This window comes from Camelus bactrianus, chromosome 3 (genome assembly GCF_048773025.1).
Source record: "Camelus bactrianus isolate YW-2024 breed Bactrian camel chromosome 3, ASM4877302v1, whole genome shotgun sequence".
Lineage (NCBI taxonomy): Eukaryota > Metazoa > Chordata > Mammalia > Artiodactyla > Camelidae > Camelus > Camelus bactrianus.
In genome coordinates this window covers 9,542,988-9,570,724 of record NC_133541.1, presented here as the reverse complement: position 1 = coordinate 9,570,724, position 27,737 = coordinate 9,542,988, and the positions used below count along the sequence as shown (strand labels likewise).

Sequence of the window (27,737 nt, the reverse complement as noted above, 5' to 3'; positions counted from 1 at the left end):
TCTCCAATTTGGCAGTGGGGTCTTTGGGAGGAAATAGAAGCACAGAGATTTAGTACTTTGGCCAAGGTCACACAGCTCATTAAATGGCGGAGCCAGGACTCCATCACAGAGGGATTAGCTCCAGGTCACAAGCTCTGGCCCTCCCAGTGGTACTGCCTCCCCCACTGTTAACGATGTGTCCTCGTAAAGCACTTACTGTGTGCCGGGCACTCTGCTTTGTATGTACACAGTGGGTTAGTTTCCTCTTGCTGCTTTAACCAATAGCCACAGACATGGTGACTTAAAAGCACAGATTTATTATCTTACCGTTTTGGGGATTGGGAGTCCAAAATGGGTCTTGCTGGGCTAAAATCTGTGTGTGGACAGAGCTGCATTCCTTCTGCAGGCTCTCAGGAAGCATCTGTTTCCTTGTCTTTTACAAATTCTAGAAGGCCGCCCACATTCCGTGGCTCATGGCCCCTTCTTCCATCTCTAAAGCCAGCAATGGCAGGTCGTGTCCTTCCCACACTGTTTCACCCTAACTCTTCTGCCTCCCTCTTTTGCTTATAGGACCCTCATGATTACATGGGCCCATCTGGATCTCCGTCCAGTCCGCTGGGCCCGACTGCATGGTCCCATCCTAGCCTTCCCATCTGAAGGTCAACTCTCCCCCACCACATAACCTAACACATTCACAGGTTCCGGAGATTAAGATGTGAACGTCTTTGGGGTGGGGAGCTTTATTCTGCCCACCGCACGTGAACACTTTAAATCCCCTAAACCACACAGCATCGTAAGACGTGAGCACTGTTAGGGTCACCTTATAGAGGGCGTTACTGAGGCACAGAGATAGCGGGAGCGCCGTCCAAGTCACACAGCAGCAGTCAGAGGCCTGAGGCTCCACAGGCGTCCAGCTGTATGACGTGTGTCCTTAACCACCGTTCAGCCCCCACGCGAAGGAAACGGGAGTGCCAGCCATGGCAAGGAGGATCCGTAGCGTCCCCGGTGGCCACGGACGCTGGCTCGCCTGGGACGGCCCAGTTTGCAGCCCTTGCCCCGTTTTACTCCCAGAAAGCGCCCTGGCAGACGGTCAGCGTTAGTGTCACCCTCCCAGAGCTGACAGAAGTCCCGTTATCTGTGCTTTTGGTGATGTTGAGCCCTCATCCCCAGGCGGCAGTGGTCCGGGAGTGGGCCGCCTCCAGGGCCTCCTGTGGTTGTGGGTTCTCCCTCACTCACAAGTGAACTTCAGTCAACAGTGACAGCTGTTCATAAAAGTAACTATTGTTCATAAGTAGTTTCTTTGAGGGGAAGATAAGGTCTCAGGACTTTTCCAAGTGTCTCTAAACTCTTTCCACCGCCGCTGTCAAGGGAGACTTCTTTAGGAGCCCCGGCTAAATACATCCAAAGGAAAATGTGCGCGTGAAGATTGATTGCTTTTCCGGGCGGAGGGGTGCTGGCTAGTTTTCATTCATTCCTCTTCCCTTTTTTTTTTTTTTTTTGGCCTTTCCAGACCGTGGAAAACTGTGTGTGCATATTAAGGAACCTGTCGTACCGGCTGGCAGCGGAAACGTCTCAGGGACAGCACGTGGGCACGGATGAGCTGGACGGGCTGCTCTGTGGGGAGGCCAACGGCAAAGACGCAGAGAGCTCCGGGTGCTGGGGCAAGAAGAAGAAGAAGAAGAAATCCCAAGACCAGGTGATGTGGGTGACTCTCAGCCGCATGCACTTACCCCTTCCCTCGCGGCCGCGCAAACGCTTCGTCTGCAAACACGGGTGCAGGGCTCTGGCTTTCCAACACGCCGTAAAGGCAGGGATGCGCCTGCACAGCTTCTCCGTGGGGATTTCACAGCTGAGGCAGTGGAACACTCAGTGAGTCCCCTCTGGTTCTACAGCCAAACCAAGATAGGAAATTTCAGAAGGAAAGAGGCACTTGAGTCGCCGGCAGGCTCTCGGGTACCAGCTCACAGCGTCAAGTCAGACGCAGGTGCTGATCCTTTGTGTTGACTCTCACATTTATTGAGGTTCTGGTGGGGAGCAAGCGGGTGCCTTGCAGGTGGTACAAAGGCACAGAACAGGTGTGGCCTGAGAAGGGAAACGGAGGAGAGAGGCACAGAAACCCAACACGTATATTTTTTTTCCTGTCGAGTCAGTTTACAATGTTGTGTCAGTTTCTGGTGTACAGCGTAGTGTTTCAGCCGTACGTGGATGCACATGTATTCCTTGTCACTGTAGGTTACTGCAAGATACTGAGTGAAGTTCCCTGGGCTCCACAGTAGGGTCTTGATTGTTCATCTGCTTTGTATGAAGTAGTCAGTACCTGCAAATCCCAAACTCCCAGTTTACCCCTTCCCACCCCTTCCCCCCGGTAACCATGCGTCTGTTTTCCATGTCTGTGAGCGTTTCTGTTTTGTAAATAACACGTATTTTATAGCTCGTTTTGGAAGTTGTGGATATGCGACCTTGCACTTCTTGTTGGAAAACGGGGGTAGCAGTCTGAGAATTCCCAGCCCTTCCAACATAATGACATTAGATGCTTGGCTCTGGGGGACAGTTCGATGAATTCAGAAAGCTGTCCCGCCGGAGAGGCCTGTTCACGATGCAGCGGCCTTTACCTCGAGCAGCTGTAAGTAGGTGGCCCTGCAGTGAAGGCCCCGAAGCTGCAGCTCAGCCTTGGCAGAATCAGAGCAGCCTCCACCCCTCTCCCTGGGAGGCTCTGGGAGGCGGAACCGCTCACCCATCAGGCCCCCAGGTAAGGGAGTAAAGCGAAAAAGTGCCCTCCCTGCCGCTGCCAGGAACCCCCGCTCCTGAGGCCTCCCCATCTCCTCTGGGCGCGGTGGTTCTCCCGCCAGCCTTGCCCTGGTCACTGTGGCCGTATGTCCAGCTTTCCTCTGGCCGCTGTGGTCTTATGTCCAACTGCTGAGGGCCGCACAGACCCCAGACCCGACTGTCGTCAGGAGCGGATGACTGAGAAAGCGGGACGGAGTTCCCAGCGCTCTGTCTTGCCAGGTTTTTAAGTCAAAATTCAATCTGTTTAGGTTACAGAGCACTTGTTTTCTAAACTATTTTAGAAATAGCTTTACTTTGAGAGGGGGTTAAAGGAACTATTTTATTTAGGGTAAGGATTTATGGGAATGTGTCTTTAAGTATAATTCCTGCATTATACATTATAATTAAGTATAATTCCTGCGTTTGACCTAAACGCACCACGGGTAGCATATTTGTGGGTTCCGGTTCTTGAGCTGTAGGTGGTCCCTGAGGGCTGCTCCAGGTCTCTCTCCAGCCTCTGGATCCATGTGTTCCAGCTTAAATACACCCAGAATTTAGGAGATACCTTCTTGGTGTCTCTTGGACGGTGACCTTCCACTCTGAGAAGTGAATCCCCAGCCCTGCTCTGTCTCTTGGTCAAGGCGCAGTGCTCCATGTTTTCCGTCTCTCCTTGCATCGCAGGAACCTTTTAGGAGGACTGAGCCATGGTGCTTAATTCAGCCACTTAGAAGCCTCCCACCGGGGAAGGCCTCGGTCAGCCAGCAGCTCCTCTGTGCCAGGCGTTGGACCACCTCAGGGCTCCCACCCTAAGTTCAGGACCTTAGGGGCGCCAGACTATTGTGGGTTCTGAACATTCTCAGTATCAAACAAATGAAAGATGCCTAACAGAAGTACATGGGTTCTTCTCATGGTCTCCTTTGGCAGTGCTTATACCATGGGGCCCAGTCCCTGCACCGCTTCATCCTGGAAGGCCAGCCAGTGCAGTGAGGTGGGAAGGAAGACGAGCCTGAGGGTGGGAACGTGGTGCCTAGTGATCATCGTCCGAGTCTCCCCTGCCACCTGAGGACTCAGAGCCTCCGTGATGGGCCCAGGCAGCTTCGGAAGGCAGATTCGTTAAATTCCATTCATACAAATTAGCCTTGGCAAAAAAAGAGAGAGAGGAGGAGGGAGAGGGGGAGAGAAAGAGAGAGGCAGGGAGGGAGGAAGGAAGGAAGGGAGAAGGAAGGAGAAAGAAAAGAAAAGAAAGGCAGCTTGAAACCTAGATGGAATACATTCTGATTTCAAGAGTTTCTCTCCAGTCCGTTGCTTGGATCCTGAAACACATCCTTCTAATGGCTCCTGTGCCTCACTGGTGTCTCATTTTGTGAGATCTGCCCAGACACCAAACCCTTTCTCCAACTCTGCCGCAGTGTGCCCTGGCTTGAAATCTTTTAAATGACAGGTGAGATTAGGATTTGACTGGGTTCAGAGAAGTCACAGATCAGAAGACAGCATTCATGATATAGCCCTTCTTTCGAGGTGTTAGCTGCCTCCATGAAACGTCATGGTGAGCGATTTCTCACCGTAGAACGCTGTACTTCAAATCAAATTTAATGACATCAATGAACTCTTTTCTAAGTCGAGTAAGGTAAAGTGATAAATACAATTTTATGATTTTTCACCAGAAGCCTCAATGAAACTTTATGTGATTTGTTTGCCCCATTTTTTTCTTACAATATTCTTTTATGAGAGAAAAAGAAGAATTTCTTTAAGAAAGGTTTGCTGAAACTACCCTCAGTTAAAATACAATGGAACTTTGTTGTTTATAAAGAAGCTTCAAAGTTATTTCAGCCAAATGATAGTTTTTTAAAAAGGTTTTCAAGCTGTGCTCTAACATAGTACAAAACTATTTTGAAGTGCCGGGGAATTCAGTGTCAAGCTTAATGAGGATGCAAACAGAGGGAGTTCTGGGTTTACAGCCATGAAAATGGTCAGGTACCATCCATCTCCTGCTTATCTTTACTGCTTGTAAAGTCAGGTTTTTAAAGAATGGGTGGTGATGAGGGAAGGTGTATGATACTGAGCGTGGTGAAGAAAGAAATATAGAAACAGGTCTGTATGTAGACGTAGGCATGATCAAAGACAGAAGACAGTAATTGATTCTTCGTGTACTTGTCAATTTACACACTTTCTACAATGCACATTGCATTTGTAATCTTTTCAAGTCTTATTCAAAAAAATAATATTCAAAAAGCTACTAACTGATCAAGTGAGTGTTTGTTTAGACACGTGGATACATTTTCTTCTCTTAAATTTGAGATGCCTCAGAGAAAGGCATGAGACGCTATGTAACATGAAAAGTTACCTAATCCTCAATGGATGCTTCCCAGGACAGAGGAGCCAGAGATTTTACCAGGAATCAAAAGTCATAAAAATCATAATTGGTTTAATGATTGCACTTGCTGCAATCCAGAAATTTATGTTGACTTCCACCTTCGGCATTGGTATTCCGTGCCTGAGGAAAATACCGTAACAATCTGCAAGTCCGGTTTAGTTATAATAAAAATCTTAAAACATTTTTCTTTTAAATCCTTCATAGGGATAATTCAAGAAAATATATGATACAAAGATATACTGCATTCGTGCTCTTATTTCACAAAATGATTGCTGTTGAAAGGTACTGGAACCATCAGGCTGTAAACGCCTGTGTGTGGATGGATCGGGCGCTGCTATGCATCATACTCTGGTCTAAAAGGACTTTGCAGGTTCATTAATTGCTGATTTTGTGCTCAGTGCCTACTGCTGAATTATAAGAAATTACTGGTTTCTCTGGCTCTTTCAAGCAGAACCTCCCCCAGAACAGTCTGCATGTCTTGCCAAGAGGCTCATCTCACCCAGCAGGTCCTCACTGCATCCCCATCCCGCCCCCCACGGGGCTTTGGGCCAGCAGCCTGGCGCAGCACGGCAGGGGCAGCAATCTGAAGGGCGAGGTCCAGGGAAACAGAAGTAGATAAATTTGACTGATTTACTTTTCCACCTTCTGTAGAAATACACATCTTTGCTGGTTTGTTTTTCAATTTGGGATACGGCCACGGTTCCTGCAAGGGTGTCCTGGGATCCGTGGTGCTTAAACGTGGATGTGAAGTGGCAGGATACCACTGGCTGCTGGCCAAAGCAGACCTGGGCCTTCAGTACCTACTCGGTGGGAACCTGACTGTGTACAGAGAAACCCACGGAGAAAAACAGAGCTAAAACCAGCAGGATCCCCTAGAACGCAGAATCTCTCTTCTGCTTGAATATCCCCTGTGAATGTTTTCATTCAAGCATGGATGGACACGTATCCACGTGGGGGAGGACGTAAACCTATCCGAATTCAAAGATGATTCTGATCCGCGTTTTTATATGGTAGGCTTTCTCTCTCCTGATAATCTTTGTTTCGTGTGCTGGGCTCAATTTAAGAGCAAGTATTACTACTCTTTTCTAGATTGTTGATGTCAAATGCATAGGTTAGTGGGAAGTCTCACTTAGGGAAACAGCGTGACATTTTATCCACAAAAGCAACAGTAATGGGCTTTCAGGCCCCTGTTTCTTGCATGATGATGACATGTCTTAGTGGACGCGCCAGGCCCTCTCCCTGGCCCATCCCAGCGTCCCGCAGGCCAGCCCCGGACTTTGCCTCGGGCTGGTCCTCCGCCCGGCCTTCTCCTCCTCTCCTTCCACTACTAGGAGAATCCCCTTCAGAGCCAAGTAAAACATCACCTCTGCCCTTCCGAGATTTCCCCCGAGCAGAAAGTTAGTCAGTCTCTAATCTACGTCCGCATGATTTTATTTAAACTTCTCCTCTAGTGTCTGTCACATCAGGAGTTTTCCACATCACCTGATCTCCCGTGAGAGAGAATTTACTAAGAAGGACTATGTGGGTCTTCTTTCTGTCTTTGATGTCTAGCCCAGCGCCCAGCACCAGCTGTGCTGAGTGGTGGCCCGTCTGTGGTCCACAGGGGCCTCTAGCTCTTGCTGGGGGATAGTTTCCAGTAGGTGTTCAGAGCTGTGACTGGTCCCAGCCTCAGCCATTTTCTTCTTGGTGACGCTTTGCCTCCAAGGGCCACCCTGAGCCAAGAATCCTCCATGGTCCTTCTCTTCCCATTTATGGTTCAAGCTGCTCTCCGGCTTCTCAACGGCAGTGCTGCATTTTATTACATCCTGAGTCTGCCATCGCCGCCAAACCTGGTGCACATTCTGTATCACGATAATCATCTGAGAGCTTGCGATTCATGTGAACAAGGGTGTATGTGTGTATCTCAAAGTATCCCTGGAGAAGCAGTGCTTTGATAGCGCCAGACTGAAAAATGCTTTGTTCTGAAGAGGTTAGCATGCAACATACAGAAATGGGATTAGATGCTATGAAATCCCATCCCCCAAAAGTTCCCTTGGGTTTTCAGGGTTTCATATTGGGTGTCACCTCCAGAGGAGCCTCATACGTTGCCCACTGTGTCACGTGGTTGCTGTTGGCACGGGCGTGAGACTCTGAGACTAAATAACAATCAAAATCCCAGAGCACAAAAATGAATTTGATTGCTAGTTTAAATCAGTACGCTGGAGATTTGAATTTTAAACTTACTTAAATTTTAAATGTTTCTCCTAATTTGAGACAAAAGAGATGTTAATTATAAATATAAATGTATATTTTATATATACATGTATATACATGCACACGTGACGTGTAAATAATGTGAGTGAAATAGCAGTAAGCTACAGGAAGACAGTAACACCCTCCCCTCCGCCACCTTCCCTGTAGACGGACTGTGTAACCATTTACAGCTGGGCCTGTATCCTTCCAGCGCCCTTTCTCTGTATTCAAGCAGAGCTTTGTTTAACTTTTCAAAATACACTTGCACTGCATGGGTTGGAGCATGAGTTAGGGCCCATATCAAATAGCCAAGTTGGTAGCGAGTAGATAAGTGTATTTTCCATTAATCTGAAAGTCGGGGCCACTGGCGGCCCTGGTCTGAAGTGTCCCCCAAGGATCCTTAGATCCACGCTCTCATCTTTAAGATGCTGCCGTCCTCCTCAAGGGACAATGCTCTTCACATCCGCAGCCCAGGAGCAGAAATGGAGCAGAGAGTGGAGGGGAGTCCCCTTTCCTGTAGGACGCCCTTGAACGCTGCACCCATCACTGTCGCCCACACCCCCCCAGTGTGTACGGGACACGTTGGCAGCTGAGCCGCATGGGGCACTGGGAAATGCAGTACCTTTGTTGAACAACCGTGACCCTCGGTGAACTTTGGGCATTCTCTTCGCCAAAGGGGAAAGGGGTACAGCGGCTTACGAAGGGGGTGCAGTAGGAGCTCTCCACCCCTGTGAGGAGGGATATTTTATCATTGAAATTGTTTAGAACTGTCTATCCGTAGTAATAAAAAAAGACCAACTTTTATTCACTTCACTGTTTGCAAATTCTTTGCAGACTGGGCAGCCCCTGAGGACCTGCAGCCGGGTGACTGTGCAGCACTGAAGGGAAGCCCAGGTGTGGGCGCAGACACCCCTCGGCCTCACTCTGCATGCTGCTGTAGACCATGCATCACTTGGCTCTGCATGACCACTTTCCTTCCCAGTAAATAGTCACTGACACCAGGATGCAGAAGGGCCACCAAGAATTCCATCTTAGGGGTCCTCTGTGCTGTGTGAACCAGTCCCCGATTATGAGAAAATTAGGTTGCTTCCAAAGCTTAACTAAATCGCAGTAAACATCCGTATGGCTAAATCTCGCCTATGTCCTTAATCACTTCCCAAGGATAAATTCTTTAAAGTAAAATATCAAGACCAACGAATGCTTTTAAGGCTTTGGCGACAGAAGCCAACATTTGTCTTAATCAGTCTGGGCGCCGGCGACAGTGAGAGCACATGTTGATTTGGTTTATTATCACTTGATGGATCTGCCCTTTGGGACATTCTTGCTGCTTTTAAATCCTCATCTCCTAATATCACAGGTTGTTTTTCCTTCTTCCAGGCAGTTTTCATTTTCTCATTAGTAACCGTACTTTCTCTCTGGCTGCTCAGTACCGTCTCCTTTCTAACCATCTGCTTATTTCAGCTGTGGCTCATCCCTCACGGCAGGCGCAGTATTGTCTCGCTCTGATCTCACCTCACCATATGCCAGGAACCTGGTGACTTAAGACATGATATTTCACGTCCTCAAAGCCGCAGATCGCACGTGCCCGCGAAGATCGCAGCTGCACATTTTTGTGCGGTGGCTCTCCTTTGCCACGCCCCGTGAAAAAGCATCTTCTGCCTCTTCCCCACCCCCCACCTAAAACACATACCAGCACCTAGAAATGCTGTATTTCTACGTTCAGTGAGTTTACAGGCTTCAAAACTCTTATTTTTGGTGTCCCATTTAGTTGGTGTTTACATTTTAGCATTCAGTCCTTCACGCCACCTGTCAGTGATACACTGTGTCTTACAAGACTAGACCAGGATTTCTCGACCTTGGCGCTGTTGACATTTTGAGCTGGATAACTTCCTGTTGTGGGGGGCTGTCCTGTGCACTGTGGGATGTTTATCACCATCCCTGGCCTCTACCCAGTAGACGCCAATCAGTGGCACCCCCCTCCCCTGGTTGTGACAACCAAAAGTGTGTCCAGACATTGCCAGTTGTCCCCTTGGGGGTTAAAATCGCCCCAGTTGAAAACCACTGTATTAGACTGCCGTTGAGGGATATATCACCAAAGATATAAACGAGCTATACTATAGGACTACCTGAAGGAGGCTGGCGAGTCAGGGACAGAGCCCCTTTAAAAGGCAGGTAACAGGGCAGGTCAAAACCTAGGTTTCCCCAGACGTAGATGAGAAGTTAGGAGCAGAAAGGATCCTACATGAGCGTTAGAGGCTTTCAGGTTGGTTCCATCAGGATGACTTGGGGAAGGAGCAGGCGAGCCCGGTGATGTGGACCAGCCCCGGGAGCACTGCTCGGAGGGGCACCGCACAGCAGCCTCCTTGTGCCAGTCTCTGGAGCGGGCAACGTCCCCAGCCTCCCTCTGGCCTCCTCCTGAGGGACACGTGCCCGCGCAGCCAAGGGGTGAGTCTGCAAGGCTACCCCTGAATCGCTTTTGTCCTGATGCCTTGTTCAGAAAACACCACAGCCAGCTTCTCCTTTAATACAGCTTTCTAATCTCGCAAGTGCAGAATTCCCCGTGTCTTCTACGAGGAGAGCCTGGAGACGTGAGTCACGTGAATGCAGCTCATTGTCCGTCACCTCTGCCTGCTCTCCCCGTGGGCTCAGCCACCCTGTAGTCAGTCTTCTGAACAGCTCCCTGGGGAATTTAGACACCCAAGCTACCCTTTTCTTCAAAATTCCCAAGAATCAACACAAAAATAATTTCTCTTTCATCTTTTTACAGTTGCTTGTTTTTTTTTTTTTAATAGCCATTATTTCTGTTTCCTGCCTCGCCTCCCCTCCTCTCCGCCTCCTCCCCCAGTTAGCTGGAAGTGATAATGAAACACTGAAAGGGGAAAATCAGTTCGTAACTGCTGTTCAAACTAAGTCACGCAAAAGTGGCCGACGGTGGATGGACTGTGTTTAGGTTGTTGCTTTTTAAAGTACTTAGTGCCCACTGCGGCCGAGTTAAGCCCAGCCCTGCAGGAAGGACCGACTCCTGTTCGCCCCTTCAGGGCTGTCTTCTCTTCTTGCGTTTTGTGATGCGCAGCTTCAGTTGGGAGGCAAGGGTGGGATGCGAAAATCGGAACGTTTCCCTGTCGCTGCAGATCCACTCCCTTCCTCTTGCAATGTCTCTGGCCTGTTGTCGATTTCACTGAAATCCCTTAAAAGGCAAAGTTGGCCTGCACTCACGTCATGACGCTCCTGCTCTCTCATCGGTAGAGAAATCTGGGTGGTAGAGATGCATGGCGCTGGTGAAGAGGCCTCTTCTGTTTGTGTTGCAAAGATGCAGCAGTGAAAGCTCTTTTCTGTATGGAGACTGGAACGGGTGTGACACGTGTGAGACGGAGCTGGGTATTTTAGCACGCCTCCGGAAGTGTAAATCCTTCTTCCGCGTAGGTGAGAACGTCTTGTTAGCATCTCCATGGTACCCAGCCCAGTGCCTTGGAAACAGAGACTGGGGCAGTTGTAAGCTCCATCAGAGGGAGGGACTGACATTCCCCCCTTAACTCTCCTTGTTCAGGAGGGGCTTTAAGGATGTAGTAATTGGAGTCGTTTTGGGAGCTGCCGCCCTCGAAGACCCTCACGTGTACACGGTCTCTTTGTCAAGTGTCCGAACATCTTTACTCTCTGGTTTTTGATCTTTCTGATTTTGATCCCGAAGTCACACTCTTCTTGTCTAAGGAACAAGTGGCTTCTACTATTCCATTCTCAAACCAAGATAGGCATCTTTTAAATAGAATTCAAGCCATAAGGAGAAGCAAAAGTACTAAAAGCAAGTCTAAAGAAAGGCTTTTTTTTTTTTTTTTTTTGCTTTTTTTAAAAACCCGTACATTGAGTCCATTCCCACGGCCATGCGATTTCCTTCCTAAGCAGACATTTCTTAGCATGGCCTGTGTGTGTCCTTCCCTGACCATGACCACATCAAACAGCATCGCCTCCAAATTTCAGCATCCCCTTGGCTTCCAACACGGGAGCACGTTACTCTCTTCCTTTATAAAAAGACTTGAGTGTTACCTTCTCAGAGAGAGAATGCAAACTTTCAATTCTAACAATTTTAGGAAGTAAATGATACAAACGGTTCCCTAATTTGATTTATTGATATGAGTCGCACAGTCATGCATTTGAAGCCAGTAAGGAAAAGTGCTGGTAACGTGTTGTTGAGTGTGTCACTGCTCGGGATGACAAATCAGTCTACTGCTACGTAACTGCGCCGCAGACACTCCGCCAGCCTGTCCTCAGGAGAGTGCCGTAGCAGGAAAGCCATGGCGCAGCCAGAGGGTCTTCCTAACCCCGGATGTGCTTAGCGTTCACTGTGATTACCGCCTTGCTCAGCTCGGGCCGCTAAAACAAAATGCCCGAGACCAGGTGCTTATGCAACAGATGTTTATTTCTCACAATTCTGGAGGCTGGAAGTCCAAGGGACCAGCAGATTTGGTGTCCCTTCAGAGCCTCTTTTCTGATTTCCAGATGGCCATCTTTTTGCTGTGTCTCTACGTGGCAAAAAGAGAAAGCTCTGGTCCCTTCATCCCTTTATAAGGGCACTAATCCCATCAAAAGGGCTCCACCCTCATGACCTCATCTAAAACCAGTTCCCTCCCAAAGGCTTCACCTTTGAATACCATCACAGTAGGGGTTAAGCTCTCACAGGGCAGGCACAAACATTCAATCCAAATTATTTATTCAATAAAAAAAAAATCTAAAAAAACCTCTGGTGTAACCCACTCAATCCTTAATCTCATGAACTCTAAATATATGTGTAAATTCTAAATTCCTATAAATACGACAATGAGTAAGAGGAGTTTTAATGCTAGAAATAAATCACCAGCTGTTTTTCTCCTGTTTAAAGCCATGAATGACTGGCACAAAGTATAATTTGAACATTTAACTAATAATATTAAGTATCAAGAGCTGCTGGAACTTTTGCAAGTTTTATTTGTTAAAATTTAACAGACAAAAATTAAAATATGCACAAAATTAAGGAACATGTATTTAACTCTCAAGCATGAGGAGTAAAACCGTGAGGAGAAAGGGATATTTTCACAAAAATTTCCCCCAAGCTGGAATAAAACTTTTTTAAACCACAAATGCCTTTCTCCTTTTTCTTTTGCTTTCCTTTTTCTGCCTGATTTTTGTGTGTCTGTATATCACAACTTGGCAATAATGCAGACACTATAACCAAAAAATACTCTGCTAGTGTTGCCCCTGTTGGTTTCCTGAAAATACTTTGTCTCCAGGGTTATACCTTGTCTTTACTACATAGACAATTCTCTCTCCAGACATAACACTTAGATATTATTTCTTTACATGTTATTTTCATATTTCAAGTTCTTAGAGAATTTTTAGTAATATGCCCTCAAGATTTATTCAGAACAAGCACAGTTTGCATAAAGCTTATTTATAAATTTAGTTCTGTGTTCTTAGGACCAAATAGTTGGGTGATCAGTGTTGTGACTGTGTTAAAGATTTAGCTGTCGCTTCCCTTCAATCCACGTGCCAGTTTTGAAGAAATTTTAGGATAAATGAATCTTATATTTAAACGTATAAATGATGTATTTCCATTTGGTAAAAGAGTTGCATATCTCATGAGTTCTCGTGGATCCTCACTCTAGAAGGAGGTTAGCAGCAAAAGTTGCACGTGCAGAACTGTTTCATGATGTCAGTCTGATCCTGGTGTCACCTTTGCCCTTTATTCCTATTGACCTTGATTCATTGGGCAACGTGACATCAAGTGTGTTGGCACAACTCTTAAAGAAGATTTCTGGTCTTTCATAGGTGATAAAAATCTATTTTTTAATGGATAGTTGCTGCTTCTTTCCCTATTAATAGAAGTTTGAATAAAGTACTCGGATAAAAGCGAAGACAGTGACTGGCTTTGAAACAGTTCTTTTTCTTCTGGATTGACGTGTCAGGGCGCCATCAACGTTCTGAAATAGCAGAGAATCCCCTTTGAACTTCTTCTCTTGTTGTCATCAAAGATCATCCATAGTCACACCAGTTTTCCTTTTATTTCCTTCAGATTCTCTCTGTAGCCACTAAGAAATGATTGTAATAAAAGATATTTAAGAGCTATGTAGATCACATGTCAAACTGAAGAAAATTGTCTACTGCTTTAGCCATTTATCTTGCTTTACTGCGCAGAGGTTAAGGAAAAAAAGAACAAGATGAAACCCAGCAGATGATAATATAGCTTTTTTTCTTTTTGCTCTTTTTGTAGTTTGTCTGTCACATGTAATGGGCACGCCACTACTACTACGCTGTACCTCCAACTGCTGTGTGGGCTCTTACACGAGAGGGGAATTTCATCCATGTTAAGTTCTAATCTTTATATGAAAATGATAGCTTAAAAATTTTAAGGAGTTGACAAAATAAAAAATTGGAAAAAAGAAGTAACTTTTCACTTCCCTTTGCACTAGCAGATAGAGTCTGTACCCCAAGCTAGTTTCCTCTGAGTAACCAGTATTACTCCTGCTTCAGCATCAAAGTCAACAAACCCACGAAATGACTGTTCTCTTTTCCTGGTGCTGTTTTTCTATCCAGTGCAGTGAGCCAGTCTCAAATAACGAACCAGGAGCAACGTGACGGGTCTGGTTCACTTTAAACCGTCGGGTTTTTTTTTTTTTTTTTTTTTTAAGAGATGTACTGGTTTCATTGATAGGCCACGCACAGGTGCAAAGTCATCTTTGAACAGTTTAGAAGTAGCTTCGGTTGAAAGAACAGGAAGATTCCTACACTGAGTGTCCTTGTTATAAAGTTAAGATTGAGTGACACTCTCATTGAAAATGACCTTTTGTGGGACGTGCATCACCCATCCATGGGATGTCATCCATCCCTGAGCTTCAGCCTCGACTTGAGCTAAGCTGTGTTCTAATTGAGAGAAAGAAGACATGAGATTTTTAAAATTTTTCTCTTGGAAAATAAATGACAAAATTCTTGAAATTACTTGTGACCATTAAATAACTTTACATTATTTTCTATCAACACTTTTATTTTTGTTACAAGGATACGACATAAGCCTATATTTTCTTCCAGGTAAATTTTCAGAACTAAGAAACTTACACAGATTCTGAAATATAATTTTGTTTTCATATGTATACAGACATATATACATACACACATGTACATATATGCATGTAAAGTATCTGTGAGAAAGCTTAGTATATATGACATTTAGACAGTACTTTACATAATCATTAATAGATAAAAATAAGCAGTTAAATAACTTAATGTCCCCATCCTAATATTATAAAGTAATTTTTTTGTTTTACTATGATTTTTGTCAAAAATGAATATGGGAATATTTTTTCTAAACATATTACTTTACTTCTACCCTCAGTATACTCATTGCCTTTATTTTTAATGAAAGAAAAAGGCTGTGTGTGATCAAAGATCAGGATCATTATTGAAACTTTCAATATTCTTTAAATTATAAGAATAATAGAACAAAAAATAAGAAATTTAGAAAAAGTAAAAGCCATAAACAATTTTATTAATAAATTTTTACTATTATGACTTTTTTTATGGTGCATTTTACTTGGTATAAAACACAAACCCCAGACTCCTTTGCATCTTGCTTTGTTTATTTAACTTTCATCTTAAATATTTTTCCAAATTGCTATGTGATCTTTATAACTATCATTTTTAAAGGTCTACTGATATGCCTTTGTGAATAGAAGCCATAATTTAAAATGTGTGTGTAATTAATTTTTAGTTACATAGTCTCCTATTATTCATTAGATTCAATTCAAACCAAACATCAGAATTTCTGTAGGATCAAAATTTGCCTATGGCTCATGTCAATGTATGTAATAAACCATAACAATTTTCTCTTTTTTGTCCATTCAGTCATTTGTTTGATGTCCATAGATGCAATGGCAAAACACGTACTTTACAAGTGATACAGGAATTTATCACAGTTCACACTTACGCATGAGAAGTGAAGGCATTTGATCATTACTATTTGATCATGATAGTTACTACCGTAACTACTATGCTCTGCCTATAGAATGTATTTAACTGTAAAATACGCTGCCTTGATCTTCAGCTAATCAGAATTAATCAGTCCTTCTTCCTTCCTATAGCAGTGTGCTAGAATCGTTCTCCATTCTACTGCCAGTTACACTCACTTATGTACATGCCCCAACCCTCTCCACCCTCCATCATAAGCTCCTGGTGGGCAGGGATGGCTCTCCCATTTTCGGTGGTCCCTGGACTGCTGAGGCAGTACCCTACCTGCGGTAGACATTCGCCAAATGTTACGACACCCTGCTTTTGTTTTCGTCTTTGATGTTTGCAGAAGGCAATAGTGGGGAGTGTAAAGTTGTTAAAGATGTTTACTCTCTCATTTCTCTTCCACCAGTGGGATGGAGTAGGACCTCTTCCAGACTGTGCAGAACCACCAAAAGGGATCCAGATGCTGTGGCACCCATCCATAGTCAAACCCTACCTCACACTGCTCTCTGAGTGCTCAAATGCAGACACGCTGGAAGGCGCAGCAGGCGCCCTGCAGAACTTGGCTGCAGGGAGCTGGAAGGTATGACTAGTTTGTTACAATAAAAAAGAAATATGGAATTATGAGAACGTCCTTAGAAAATAAGAGAAGTCCAATTTTGAGAAGTACAATTCTAATACAGTTGCTGAGGATGCTAGAGAAAGACCAGTTATAGTGAACTGTTGCACTTAGAAATGCATTTCTTTTAAAAATTCTAGCTAAGGGCTCAGGGGTCCTCAAAGATCACTACGAATCACATGAGAATAGATGTACGTATAGTCATTGAAGATGCCGTGATAGGTTTTCCATGCTGTTTGTGTAACTGAGCTGCTTCATTTCTAGGGGACCCTGGGACATGCTGAGGCTTTTCAAAGCACTGTCATTGACAGCTAAGTGAGCTAATACCCGAACATCTCGTATGAAAACCCATGTGAATCCTGTAATGCTGTAGCCGGTCCTGTCCCCAAAGGAAAAGAACCTCCTGCATTTTATAATCACGGGTTTACACAGAAGAACAGTATTATTAGTTCTTTTGGGAAAAATGCTAAAGTAAAGCAAATGTATGACTGGAAAGGCAATTAGGAAGGTCTTTTTCTGGGGGGAGTGGGGGATCTTTATAAACACACACTGTTCCTGATTGGTTCTCATCGAAAATTTCCATAGCCATGTTTCTGGATGGAAAGGGATTCATGATAGCAAAGAAGTCTTGAGTTTGATCACTAAGAGTTACATAAACTAATATCCCTTATCGCATAAGAGAGTGCAACCTCTTAGAAGAATGCAGGCATGTGGGGGAAATATTGAGAGGGAGTTTGGACCTCTGCTTGCCATTTCTCATTCATATCATATCAATGCTTGAGGTTTGAGATATTCATAAATCACTCTATAACATTCATTTTCTTCAGAATGATAGCAGTATAGACACAAAGCTACAGATAATTCTCAGAAGCTCAGTACCATGGGTACCACACATACTGGGGGCAGTACTGCCGTGTAACAATACCCTCCCTTCCTTTATACCTTTCAGTATCTGCCCCTTGTCACTTCTCTCTCCCTCTGCCATCTTCCTTCCATTGCTACAGTCTTCACTTCTTTGGTGAGTGTGACATCCCAGCCCTTGGGGCCCAGCCCCTGACATTACTTCCCAGGAGCTGGCTACTTACTCACGCATGGCAGGCCCATCCCTTCTCTTGAGAGTCTTAGGAATGAACGTAATTATCCCTTTCCCTCACTACCCATGAGACATCACTAATGTTGTGCCTTAAGAATTCACATTGGGCTGGGCCTGAAGTGAGTTTGTCTCATGCTTTTGACCAGAGAAGAGCTTCAAAAGTAGAATCTTCCCAGGCAGAATCCTAGATTATAGCCTGACAGAACTAGGAAAGAGATAGTAACAGAAATCACTTTCTTGAACTAGCCCTTAGAATTAACCTCCTTCTAAAGTTAGGAGGCTTTGACTCAGATCACAATTCAAACCTTGACTCTAACTTTTCTAAGCTTTGTGGGAAAATTATAGCCCTTCAGTGTGTCTCAGATGTGTCATCTTTAAACAGAGAAGATCATGACTGCTTCACCCCACATCATACAGATCAGAGACAACACTGGATGCAAAGATGGGAGCAGGATGTCATGGGCCAAGGGGTTGTCACGGTATATACCCAACAGTATTAAGATGCTGCAAGTCCCCACCCAGCTCCCTGGCCTTGGAGGACCAAGTAGAAGGGGATGGGAAGGTAGGCTCTGGGTTTCAGTCCTGAGTCTGACTTGAGGTGCAAAGCCATCTAGATGGTGGCAAAACAAGTTTGCCATCTTTTTATTGTTTTTAACAAATTATTATTTTCCTTGAGAAATATTTAAGTTCCTATTAGAACAATTTAAAAATAGAAAAATGTCTTTGAGGTATAGAAGATTTTGAATGTAAGACTTCAACTTTTGCTTTAAAAGTTAAACTCTATATTCCATATCTTCAAAAAGATAATTAGAAACATGGAAAATTTATAAAGACACAAATAAAAATTCTAGAGTTTAAAATACAATGTCTGAAATGAAAAATACCCCCAAGGAATGGGATTAACAGATTAGACATCACGAAAGAAAAGATTAGTGAACTGAAAGACAGCAGCTGGAAACTATACAAAATGAAACACAGAGAAAAAAAGAAAAAAAAAGTAACAGTGCATCATTGAGCTTCAGGTGGCCTGTTGTGTGTGTAAATGGAGTCCCCAAACAAGACGAGAGAAAAAGGAGGAAGAGATGAGAAAAACCTATTTCAAGAAATAATGGTTGAAAACTTTCCAAATGTGATGAAAACCACAAACTCACACATCTAAGCAACTCAAGAAACTCTGTACCAGAAACATGAAAAAAATTATACCAAGGTACATTATAATCAAATTCCTCAACATCAGTAGTAAAGAGAAAAATCTCAAAAGCAACCAAAGAAAGAAGACATGTATGTATCAAGTGTGCATCACATCTCAATACCACATTCAAGGATCAGTGTCACAATTATTCACTTATTCATGTGAATTCTTGTTGAGTCACTAGGAATGTAAAAAGAATCTGCACTGTAAGGCCTCTGAGGGCAGAAACCAAGTTCCATTTATTTCTTTGTACGCCACCGCTCAGCACTATGCTTGGCTGAGCAATAGTGCTCAAATAAGAGCATTTAACTATGAACCATGAACACTGAACTGGTAGTGTCTATGTCCAGGGGCCTCTCTTGCAGATAACAGTCTTTTATATCTATATGATCTATCTGTCATTAAGCAATTTATAGTGCTTGTTATGACCAGGCCATATTCCAATGGTCATGTTTTATGATTCTTTATTTGGCTCTGACTCAGATTGGAATATGTAGTCAACAGAAGATAAAATTGATAGAAAGGGGTTGTGGGAGATCTGTTTCCTTTTCAGTTTCCAGACTCATCAATGCTTTGCACACTGCAGATTTTGATGACCTTGCCCAGTTCTACAGTTCTGCAAAGTCGAACTTTCTCTTCATATTAGTCATTAAAGACACAGGCTTTGTGTCAAGGTAACCAGGTCAGCTGGGAGAGCTGCTGAGATATGTCTGGGTCCTTAGGGGTTTGGAGTAATTCAACAATGAATTTATAATTTATACTATTTTATACTGATTTATACTATTTTGATATTCAAAAATTCTCTCTTGTTTTGGGTTATTATGGAAGAAGTCTGATTAAAAATTCTCAGTATTTTCTAGCAGTAACATCTTGCTGACTGTTTTCAGTGCAGAAAACTGAACATTAGTTCAGCACAGTTATCCTCAGTGTATAATCACCCCCATATATCTAGAAACATTGATTTGGTAAATTTTTCTACTACTAATAGAGTAGAGACTACTGTGAAAGAGGTAGAAGGTCTGCAGCGGCTGACATCAACATCACAAAAGCTCTTCTGTATTCTAGACAAAGCGTAACCATCAGATTTCCCAGTCCACGTCGAATTTCGGGCAACAAATTACAGAATGCAAGGAGTTACTCTTGTAGGCAGGCCCACAGATCTGCCGTAAGAAGGGAGAATAGATGGCAAAGTGAAAAGATAGAAGAGTCGGAGAAAGGAGATACAGGGATGCGAGAAAGAAAAGATATCGGAGGCCATTCAGTGTTTCGGCTATTTCGTATGTTCTAATAACTGACGCTCATAATGCTAACCTTCTGTCATCAAGAAAATACTAAATTATTACTAGTAATTTCAGAAGACAGAAAGCATTTTAGAAAGACTTTTGTCCCAATAGTTACAGTAGAATTTTGACTCGCAGGATGTCAACCTTATTTACAAGAAGCACTGGCTTTCCTGATAACTCTAGACAAAAGGAATTGCCCTCAGGCAGGGCAGAGAGCTGTTACGGCATATTTGTGCATAGTTATAAATATATATACTTATGTAAGAGTTTTCTTATGAAAACACAAATGCACAAGCATGCATAAAGGCCAATCACATTATCATCATCTTTTGTAAAATTTATTAACTACCATATTAAAAGGTAACAGAACATGTGGGAAGGGAAGATAGATAATCTATAGGAGTGAGTTTTGAAAGGAATGTCATTAAGCCAAACACTGATAAATAGTTATAATTTTTTTAAACATTGCAAATAACTTGTACCAAAACCAAGCAAAGAAATCCTTACTCTAAAAAACCATGATTTAAGGAGAAAAAAGTAATCAAAAGATTTACTTAGGACACACAGCGGCATCGAATTTCATGAGAACAGTGTCATCATCTGAAAGCTAGAGTCCAAAGAATGTGTTTTTATAGCAACTGTTGAAATTTAGTGGCATTTTTAAGTGTCCTTAACTTTTATGACCCAAACAAAAGCAGAAATGTGAAGGTAAAACACCAGAATTTTGCATGGAGAGAGCTTTTTATAGACCTCATCATTTCAAACAATAACTTCTCTTTATGAGAAGATCATGCACACTCTTATTCTGTGACAAATTGCCTAGCAAACTAGATCATCATAATGGCCCTAAACACTTTTTAAACTTTAAAACACTCATTACTTGGTTTATGAGCATCAGAAAACATAATGGGAGAAGCAAAGTGAAATGTTTTTCATAGCTAACATGGACTTCAGTTACCTTTTTCTCATTAACAGTACAATGATTTTGTTAGTCACAGAATATTAAAACAGTTGGATATAGCAGTTTGAAAATTTCCAAAATGGAAATGAATGCCCTTTCAACTCCCATTTATGGGTTATTTTTATTGTAATTGAACGTGTGAAAACCCAGGATTTGAACTATCTTAGAAATAAATCTATACTTGCTATTAAGCCATCATTTTAAATATCTTTGTATAGTCAGTTTTCTCCCTAAAATGTGACTATTCTCAGAGAGTCTATTATTTACCCATTTATGTTAGAGTGAGATAGAGTAAAGAGATACTTGGATATTAATCTGTTAATATTTAATGAAGCAACATGATAGCAATATAAATTTAGTGAAGACAGAAACAGAATCTCTGGCCATGTGGCCCCAATGAATAAAAAATAAGAGAACTGGGAAATCTGAGACTTGCCCCCAGGGACAGGGACAACAGCCTTGAGAAGAGAAGGGCATTGAATTTAGTGTAGGTTAGCAATTAGTGTAGCGTGTAAAAATGGACCAGGGCAGATTAGTGGAATGAAGCAAATAAAAGTAAAAATCATGTTTTAACATCTGAGACAAAGATCTCTGTCCTAGTTAACAGTGTGATATAAAGTATAAGTTTTAAAGGCAAAGAAACAAAGTTTTGAAAGATGATGATGAAAATAGGACATGAAGCAGCACGCCTAATGGGGTAGAAATTGGGCCAGAATAAACGCAGAGGTTATCTGAGGACTCTGCCCGATCAGCAGGCTCCTGGAGTCAGTACACTCTGTCGGACATGATGACCAGCTTGAGACCAGGCGAGGATGGGCCTGGCCTCAGGAGGAGGTGGAGAGGAGCAGGTCACAACCAGGTCACTGGTTCTAATCACACAATACTCAGTGGTTCCTGTAAGACCCTAATAAGCAGGACTGATAGCTAGGGCTGCCCCTGCCTTACAACTGTCATGTGCACCCAAACTGACATGAGAGTAAGCCCATTTTTGGATAGTTTGGCATTATTTCCATCATTGTCATTGAATAACAGAGCCCTAAGTTACAGAATTATATTCTGAAATTGTAGAAACAGCTAAACCTGAGGGATGTCCACTTCCAGCCAAGACGGAGTACCAGGACCCTTTAAGTAGCAATGACAACAGCAGCAACACACCCGAGAAATACACGAAACAATGGTTTTTAAAACACTAAGCATTATTCAAAGAAGAACAGTGATTTCTGAGAAACAGGAAATAAGCATGGTGAGCTCTATGACTGTCCCAGCTCACTGCCTTGAGAGTTTCCAGACCACGGCACAAGGATTAGGAACCCAGCAGGTTCCTAAAAACCCAGGATTAGGAACCAAGGAGGTTCTTTTAAAAAAAAAAAAAAAAAACAACTCTCTGAGCTAAGGAGATGGACCTGGGAATCTGGGGAGACCAAGGTGATTAAAGCTCACAGGACAGAGCTTCAGAGAACAGAAAGCCACACACAGAACCTTAGAAATCTGCAGTAGATCCCCCTCAAATACTCAGCAGAGAACTCTCACTGCTTGCATGTGAAGGAAATACTCAAGGCCAAAAAAAAAACCTCCCAAAATTATTAGACTAAATGAAACTTGGCACTCACACAGGGATGGGCATAGTGTACATTCCCAAGAGCCAGATAAGAAAACTTCATCATTCATGGATCACTGGGTAGAGTACTCAGCAGGGTCTTGCCTCAGCACTGAGGTGTAATTAGCCCTGGAATAAATATGCACTAATCTTTCCTATCCAGTCTTAAAAGTAAGACCCAGAAGGATCAACAGTTTCCAAGTAAATTAACTGCATCCTCGAACAAAATTTAAAAATACCTATAGGGATATGAAAATACCCATCACTCTACGCATTAAAATGAAGAATGTCTGGCATCCAATTGAAATAATCCTACAAGCAAATGCACAGGAAAATGTGATTCATGAGAAAAATCAATCATTCAAAACCAATTCAGAATCAACAAAGAGGGAAGACAAGCAGTTATTGTAACTGTATTCCATGTGTTCAAAAAGTTCATTAGAAACGTGGAAAATATACTTAAAAACAAATAAAATTTCTAGATTTGAAAATAAAATGTCAAATGAAAAACATATGGAATGGGATTAACAGCAGGGTAGACATTGCTGAAGAAAAGATTAATGAATTTAAAGGTGGCAATGGAAACTATACAAAATGAAACTCAGAGAGATTTTTTTAAAAAAAGGAAGGAAAAAACTGCAGATCATCAGTGACCCCCAAGTGGCCTGATACATGTACAATTAGAATCCCCAAAGGAGAGGAGAGAGAAAAGAGAAAGATAACAAGAAAAAAAAAAAAACATATTTGAAGAAATAATGGTTGAAAATTTTCCAAATGGTTTCAGATTTTTCAAGTTTAATGAAAACTGCAAACTCACAGATCCAAGCAGCTCAAGGAACCCCAAGCAAAAGAAATATGAAGAAACTACACATAAGTGCTGCACAATCAAATAGCTCAAAATTAGTAATAAAGAGAAAATCTTAAAAACAACCAGAGAAGAAAGACAAGTTCCATATAAAGTTAAGGATGACAGCTGATTTTTCAGCAGCAACAATGCCAGTGAGAAGACAATGAGGCAGCATCTTTAAACCTGTTGGACCCAATCATGTATAAAGTTGACTTTGCTGTGGTGTCTAGCAGTACAACCTGTTTTACAGGATTCTCTCCAGGATACCTAGAACAGCTGTAAAACTATCTGTAGAAAAAAAGTCCTTTCTGAGCCCAGTTTAAGACGTGGGCTAGCCTGGAAACTAGCACGGTTAATTGCCTGAGCAGTAGGTCACAGAGAAATTCTGACATCGAAACTTCAGTTTAATTGTCCCAACATGATCAGAGCTGTGGTGGCCCAGGACATGCCACTCAGTATTCTGTTCTTCCAGCCCTGAAGACGAGCAAATACTCATAAGCCCTGCACAAAGGTTCTGTCCCAACACACAGGGACCACAGAATTAAGGGATGAGTTTGGCTATGGAAAAATGACCAAAGAAATGTGTGGCCACTTCAGACCCTGACTGCACTTTTGTGGAAGTGGTTAGAATTTGCTGGTCCTATCTTTCATTGCAGTGGCTTTGATCCTTTATATATCGTTTCTTTCAGTGGCGAACGTTGTTCTTAAATAATATGCACTTGGTACTAGAAACCAACCTGACATTTTCTTTCACCAGTTAAGCGTTTTTAATCTCCAGCTGTGAGCCAGAAATTAGAAGACAGTTGACATAGAGATGAATATGAGTTGGTAACTGCCCTCAGGTACCTTCCAGTATAATAAACATGTAAATAAAAAATTAAAAAAAACACAATAAATGCTATACTAGGAGTATATACATGAGAATATATATATATATATATATATATACACACAAGGCACAAAGGTGTCCTAGGGGGCACTTTTACAAGGAAGAGATTAGGGATAAGGAAGCCTACTTCCAAGATCACTAGTTAAAACCTTACTTCTGGGAGTCAGTGATCAGAGTTCACTTTAACGCACTAACATATCTCATTATTTAGAGGAATGCTAGCTGCTACAACAAAAAGACCCCCAAATACGCAAGGGCTCAGAGGAGATGGGAGGTAGAAGCTATTTTCTCTGATACAGCAGATAACTATATCAGGTGTGTGAGGAAGGAAGCTCCCCTCCATGACTTAATTCACCCAGGCTAACAACTGTTCTGCCATCTTCAAGATGTGACTTCCAAAGCTAGTCATCACTCACCAGCAGGAAGCAGAAAACAGAGCAGATCCATAACCAGAAATATCCTCTGTTGCAAGTCATCTTGGAGCCCTTGTTTTGCCTGATGCAAAAAAGAAAAAGAAGAAAAAAAAATCATATAAACACTTCCCAGCGAACTCAGACAAATTCAGCTATTTCCCAGTCCCTCAAGGCTTAAAAGTTGGCCACATTTATATTGGTCAGCCATCATCTTCTCCTGCCCCCGGTGGTTGGTGCTAAATTTGGCCGTCTTACAGGCACATCCCTCCAGGGGATGGAGACTGGGAGTTCATTTCTGTCTGGAATCATTTCTCTCCTCTGCTGCCTCTTGCCCAGGACAAGCCTCCTCATCCCGCTGGGTTCCCATCTGGAATAGGGCAATTGGTGATTGGACCATTTCTGGTCCAAGGTGCTCTCCTGATCTACACTTGCCTTCCTCACTGTTGAGCTCTGGTGAGATACAGCCACATCCTCTCCTTAACCTGGGCAGGCATGGTCCACACTCGCCATTCTGATGGGTCCCAACTACCTGGCCAATGAACCCTCCTGCCACTCTGGGTCCTTAGCCTTTTTCCTGGCTAACTCACACAGCCCACACACTCAAGACCACAGAAACACTCAGGGGCTACCCCGTGCCACACTGGGGCCACAGGAATCCTCTTCTGCCCAGCAAGTCGTGTTGCCATGACTTCCCACCGTGTGGCCCCCACTCCATGACGGTGCAGGGCACTTCTGAGTCTTGCGCAGCCAGTGCTGGTGTCCAGGGAGGGCAGTGGAGCTTCTGTCAACTCTCTGCTCTTCTATCTTCCAGGGGGATTTCTATCATCATCCCTTCACACACAGAGGAGGACGTGTGCAGGGGCACTTCGGGTGGCAGCCCCCCACATGCTCACACATCTCCTGCTTCTTCTCCAGCCTGGATCGCTTCTCTCCCCTGCTTGGAGGCTGTGTGTGGACTCAGAGGAGGAGGCATATTGTCTTCTGTCTGTTTTCATCCCCTTTCCAGTATCTCCCATCTTTCACCTGCGTCTGTACCTTCCAGCCCTAAACACTGAACGTCTGCTGCTTTCTTATCTGTCCCATCCTGACATCCCTTCCTTGGAAGTGGTGGAGCCTCTCTCCAGGAAGAGCCATGGACAAGGAGGAAAAGGAATAGCATTTATTGTTTTGAATTGTTGTCTCGTCACATGCAAATAGAAGCCATCCTTTCCAGACTTCTTACCTCAGGTCTACTACGTCCTGACAAATTATTCCCAAGACCAAATTGAAATGTCCAGAACTAGAAAGGTCTTTAACTCAGGAGGCTAGAGGAGTGCCCCAGGGCTTACTGGAAGACTAAACGCATGAATTGTTACACCCAGATGAACTGGTGAATTTGTAAGGGCTTAGATCCACTGTGAGTGGAGATTGTCATAGCTTACACTGCCTTTCTGAGAGGCATATGAGAATAATGGCCGACCACACCAACTCTGAGACACTGCTCCCTGGGTTCAAGGCCTGGTTAAGTGTCTGCAGGCTGTGCAACCTTAGTGCACCTCCCTTTTCTCATCTGTAAAATGGGAGTAACAGTAGTACCCCTCAATAGGACTGAGACATGGACTAAATGAGTTAGAACAGATAGTGAAATTAGAGCAGCACCTGACATTTGCTTGAAGTGTTAGGTGTATTTTAGCTGAGGTTATTTTGAGGTCTCTTAACTCTCCTGAGGTCCTCACTGGGAAAACATCTCACCAGGAACAATTTGAGTTATGTTTCTGTACTGTTTCCTCCTGGACCAGATCCTCCTCCTCCCCTTCCTCCTCCTCCTCTTCCGTCTCTTCTTTGTCATCCTCCTCCCCCACTTCTATTCCTCTTCCTTCTCTTCCTTCTCCTCCTTCTGAATTATGAAGCATCCTATCTTCAGCTCATGGACCTTTCTTCTTAAAGCCATCCTGGTCCACACCCGCTTGTCCCTTCCCTCCTCACTGGTGGGCTCAGTACACAGTGCTCTCATTCCATTTGCACAAAGTCAAGTTGTGTCCAAAGATTTCCACCTCAAGCACGATGAGTTCAGGTACGCTTTTCTCTCTTCTTCATCTACTTTTATGCCAGAAGTACTTCTACTTTTGTTTCAGTTACAGAACTCTTGGCGACTCATAGACTTTGCTGATCTCCCCAGGGGGTGCGGTGGTCTCCACGGCAACTCACGTCTCAGTGGGAACAGCTCCACGTGAGCCTCGCACTCCTGTGTTGAGTGCACCTGGACACAGTCCCCATTTCCCAGACACCTTTGTCTGGGTCATGCTTTTCTCTCTTTCAGCCTCTGTGCTGCTTTTTACTCTTTGTTGCTGGGTTACGCACAGGTTCACGTGTAAGTCACACGAAACCGACTCCAAGACTGCTCGGCTGCCACTTGAGAAGCATCACTATTGTATATCCTTGCGTGTCAAGGAAACGTTGGAAACTTGCCACGTCTTCTGAATGAAATGTAAATAATTTATTCTGAATTGTCATATACTGAGCTCATATTGGGGATTTCCATACGCACACAAACACCCACAGCTAGAAGTTTCAGAATAAAGGTTATTCTGGATGCATCAGTAACAAGATCAAACCCATCATCTGGTATTCGCTTTCCGCTCAGGCAGAACGCATCACTGTTGGCCATTCACTCATACCAGAAAGGTGTGTCTTCAACTCCTACGTGTTTTTGGCCGTGCATAGCCATTTTTTGTTCCTCTCAAATCAGTTCTCAGCAAAGCAGGATTCTCCTCATTTTCCAAACCTCAAATCATCTTTCCATCCAACATGGAGGGGTAAAAATAGCTAGGCTTGTAAGGAGGAAAACCTACACGAAAGCCTACTCTTCTTGCTTCATTTCAGACATGGGCAGGTTCTCCTCAGTCCATGTGTGGAAGGATGCAGGGGAGGGCAAGGCAGTTTCTGGGAGACAGAGCACAGAGGTTGAGACAAGAGAGAAGGAGATGACGGCAGAGGAGGAGATCTTGTCAGCATCACAGAAAGCAGGCAGGGTCAGAGGACTGGGGGCCGGGGCACAGGTGACACCTCATCTATACGGTAGGATAATAATGTTGCTCTCCCAGGAATTTGGTAATTAGAAGAGATCACTGCTGTACAAGCCAGCACCTGGGGTCTGGGATGAGGCGGTTCCAGGAAGGAGGTCATCTCTGGGCCCACGCTTCAGCCTGTCCGAGTTCCCAAGAACATCCCCTCTGGTCTCTCAAAAGGTCCAGAATGTTCCCCAGTGTGAGAATGTATCACTGATGTTCCTCTTACAGTATGTGAACGTTGACCCCACACTCCAATTTCCACTTTCTTCTTTTTCTAGCTTCCCTCTTTAGATTTAGGGAAGAACCCCGACAATGAATGGGCTGCAGGAGCGCAAGTGTCTAGTCTCTTCTGGGCACTGGAGACCAGAGGTTCACAAGTAGTGGAGGAGGTAGATGAAAATCCTGTCTCAGCACGTCAGGTTGCCAGTGAAATTTCCAGTGGACGTGACAGAGGTTTAGAACTGTCTT

General features: G+C 43.7%; 1 protein-coding gene across 2 annotated transcripts in view; it reads left to right on the top strand.

Moving 5' to 3' along the window:
• CTNND2 (catenin delta 2) overlaps positions 1 to 27,737 on the top strand; it is an 886,271-nt gene that overhangs the window by 751,866 nt on the left and 106,668 nt on the right. For both annotated transcript variants that reach the window (XM_074356308.1, XM_074356299.1), the window contains exons 14-15: positions 1,490 to 1,675; positions 15,735 to 15,908. In XM_074356308.1, coding sequence (XP_074212409.1) covers positions 1,490 to 1,675; positions 15,735 to 15,908 — 360 coding nt within the window. The remainder of the gene's footprint in view (positions 1 to 1,489; positions 1,676 to 15,734; positions 15,909 to 27,737) is intronic.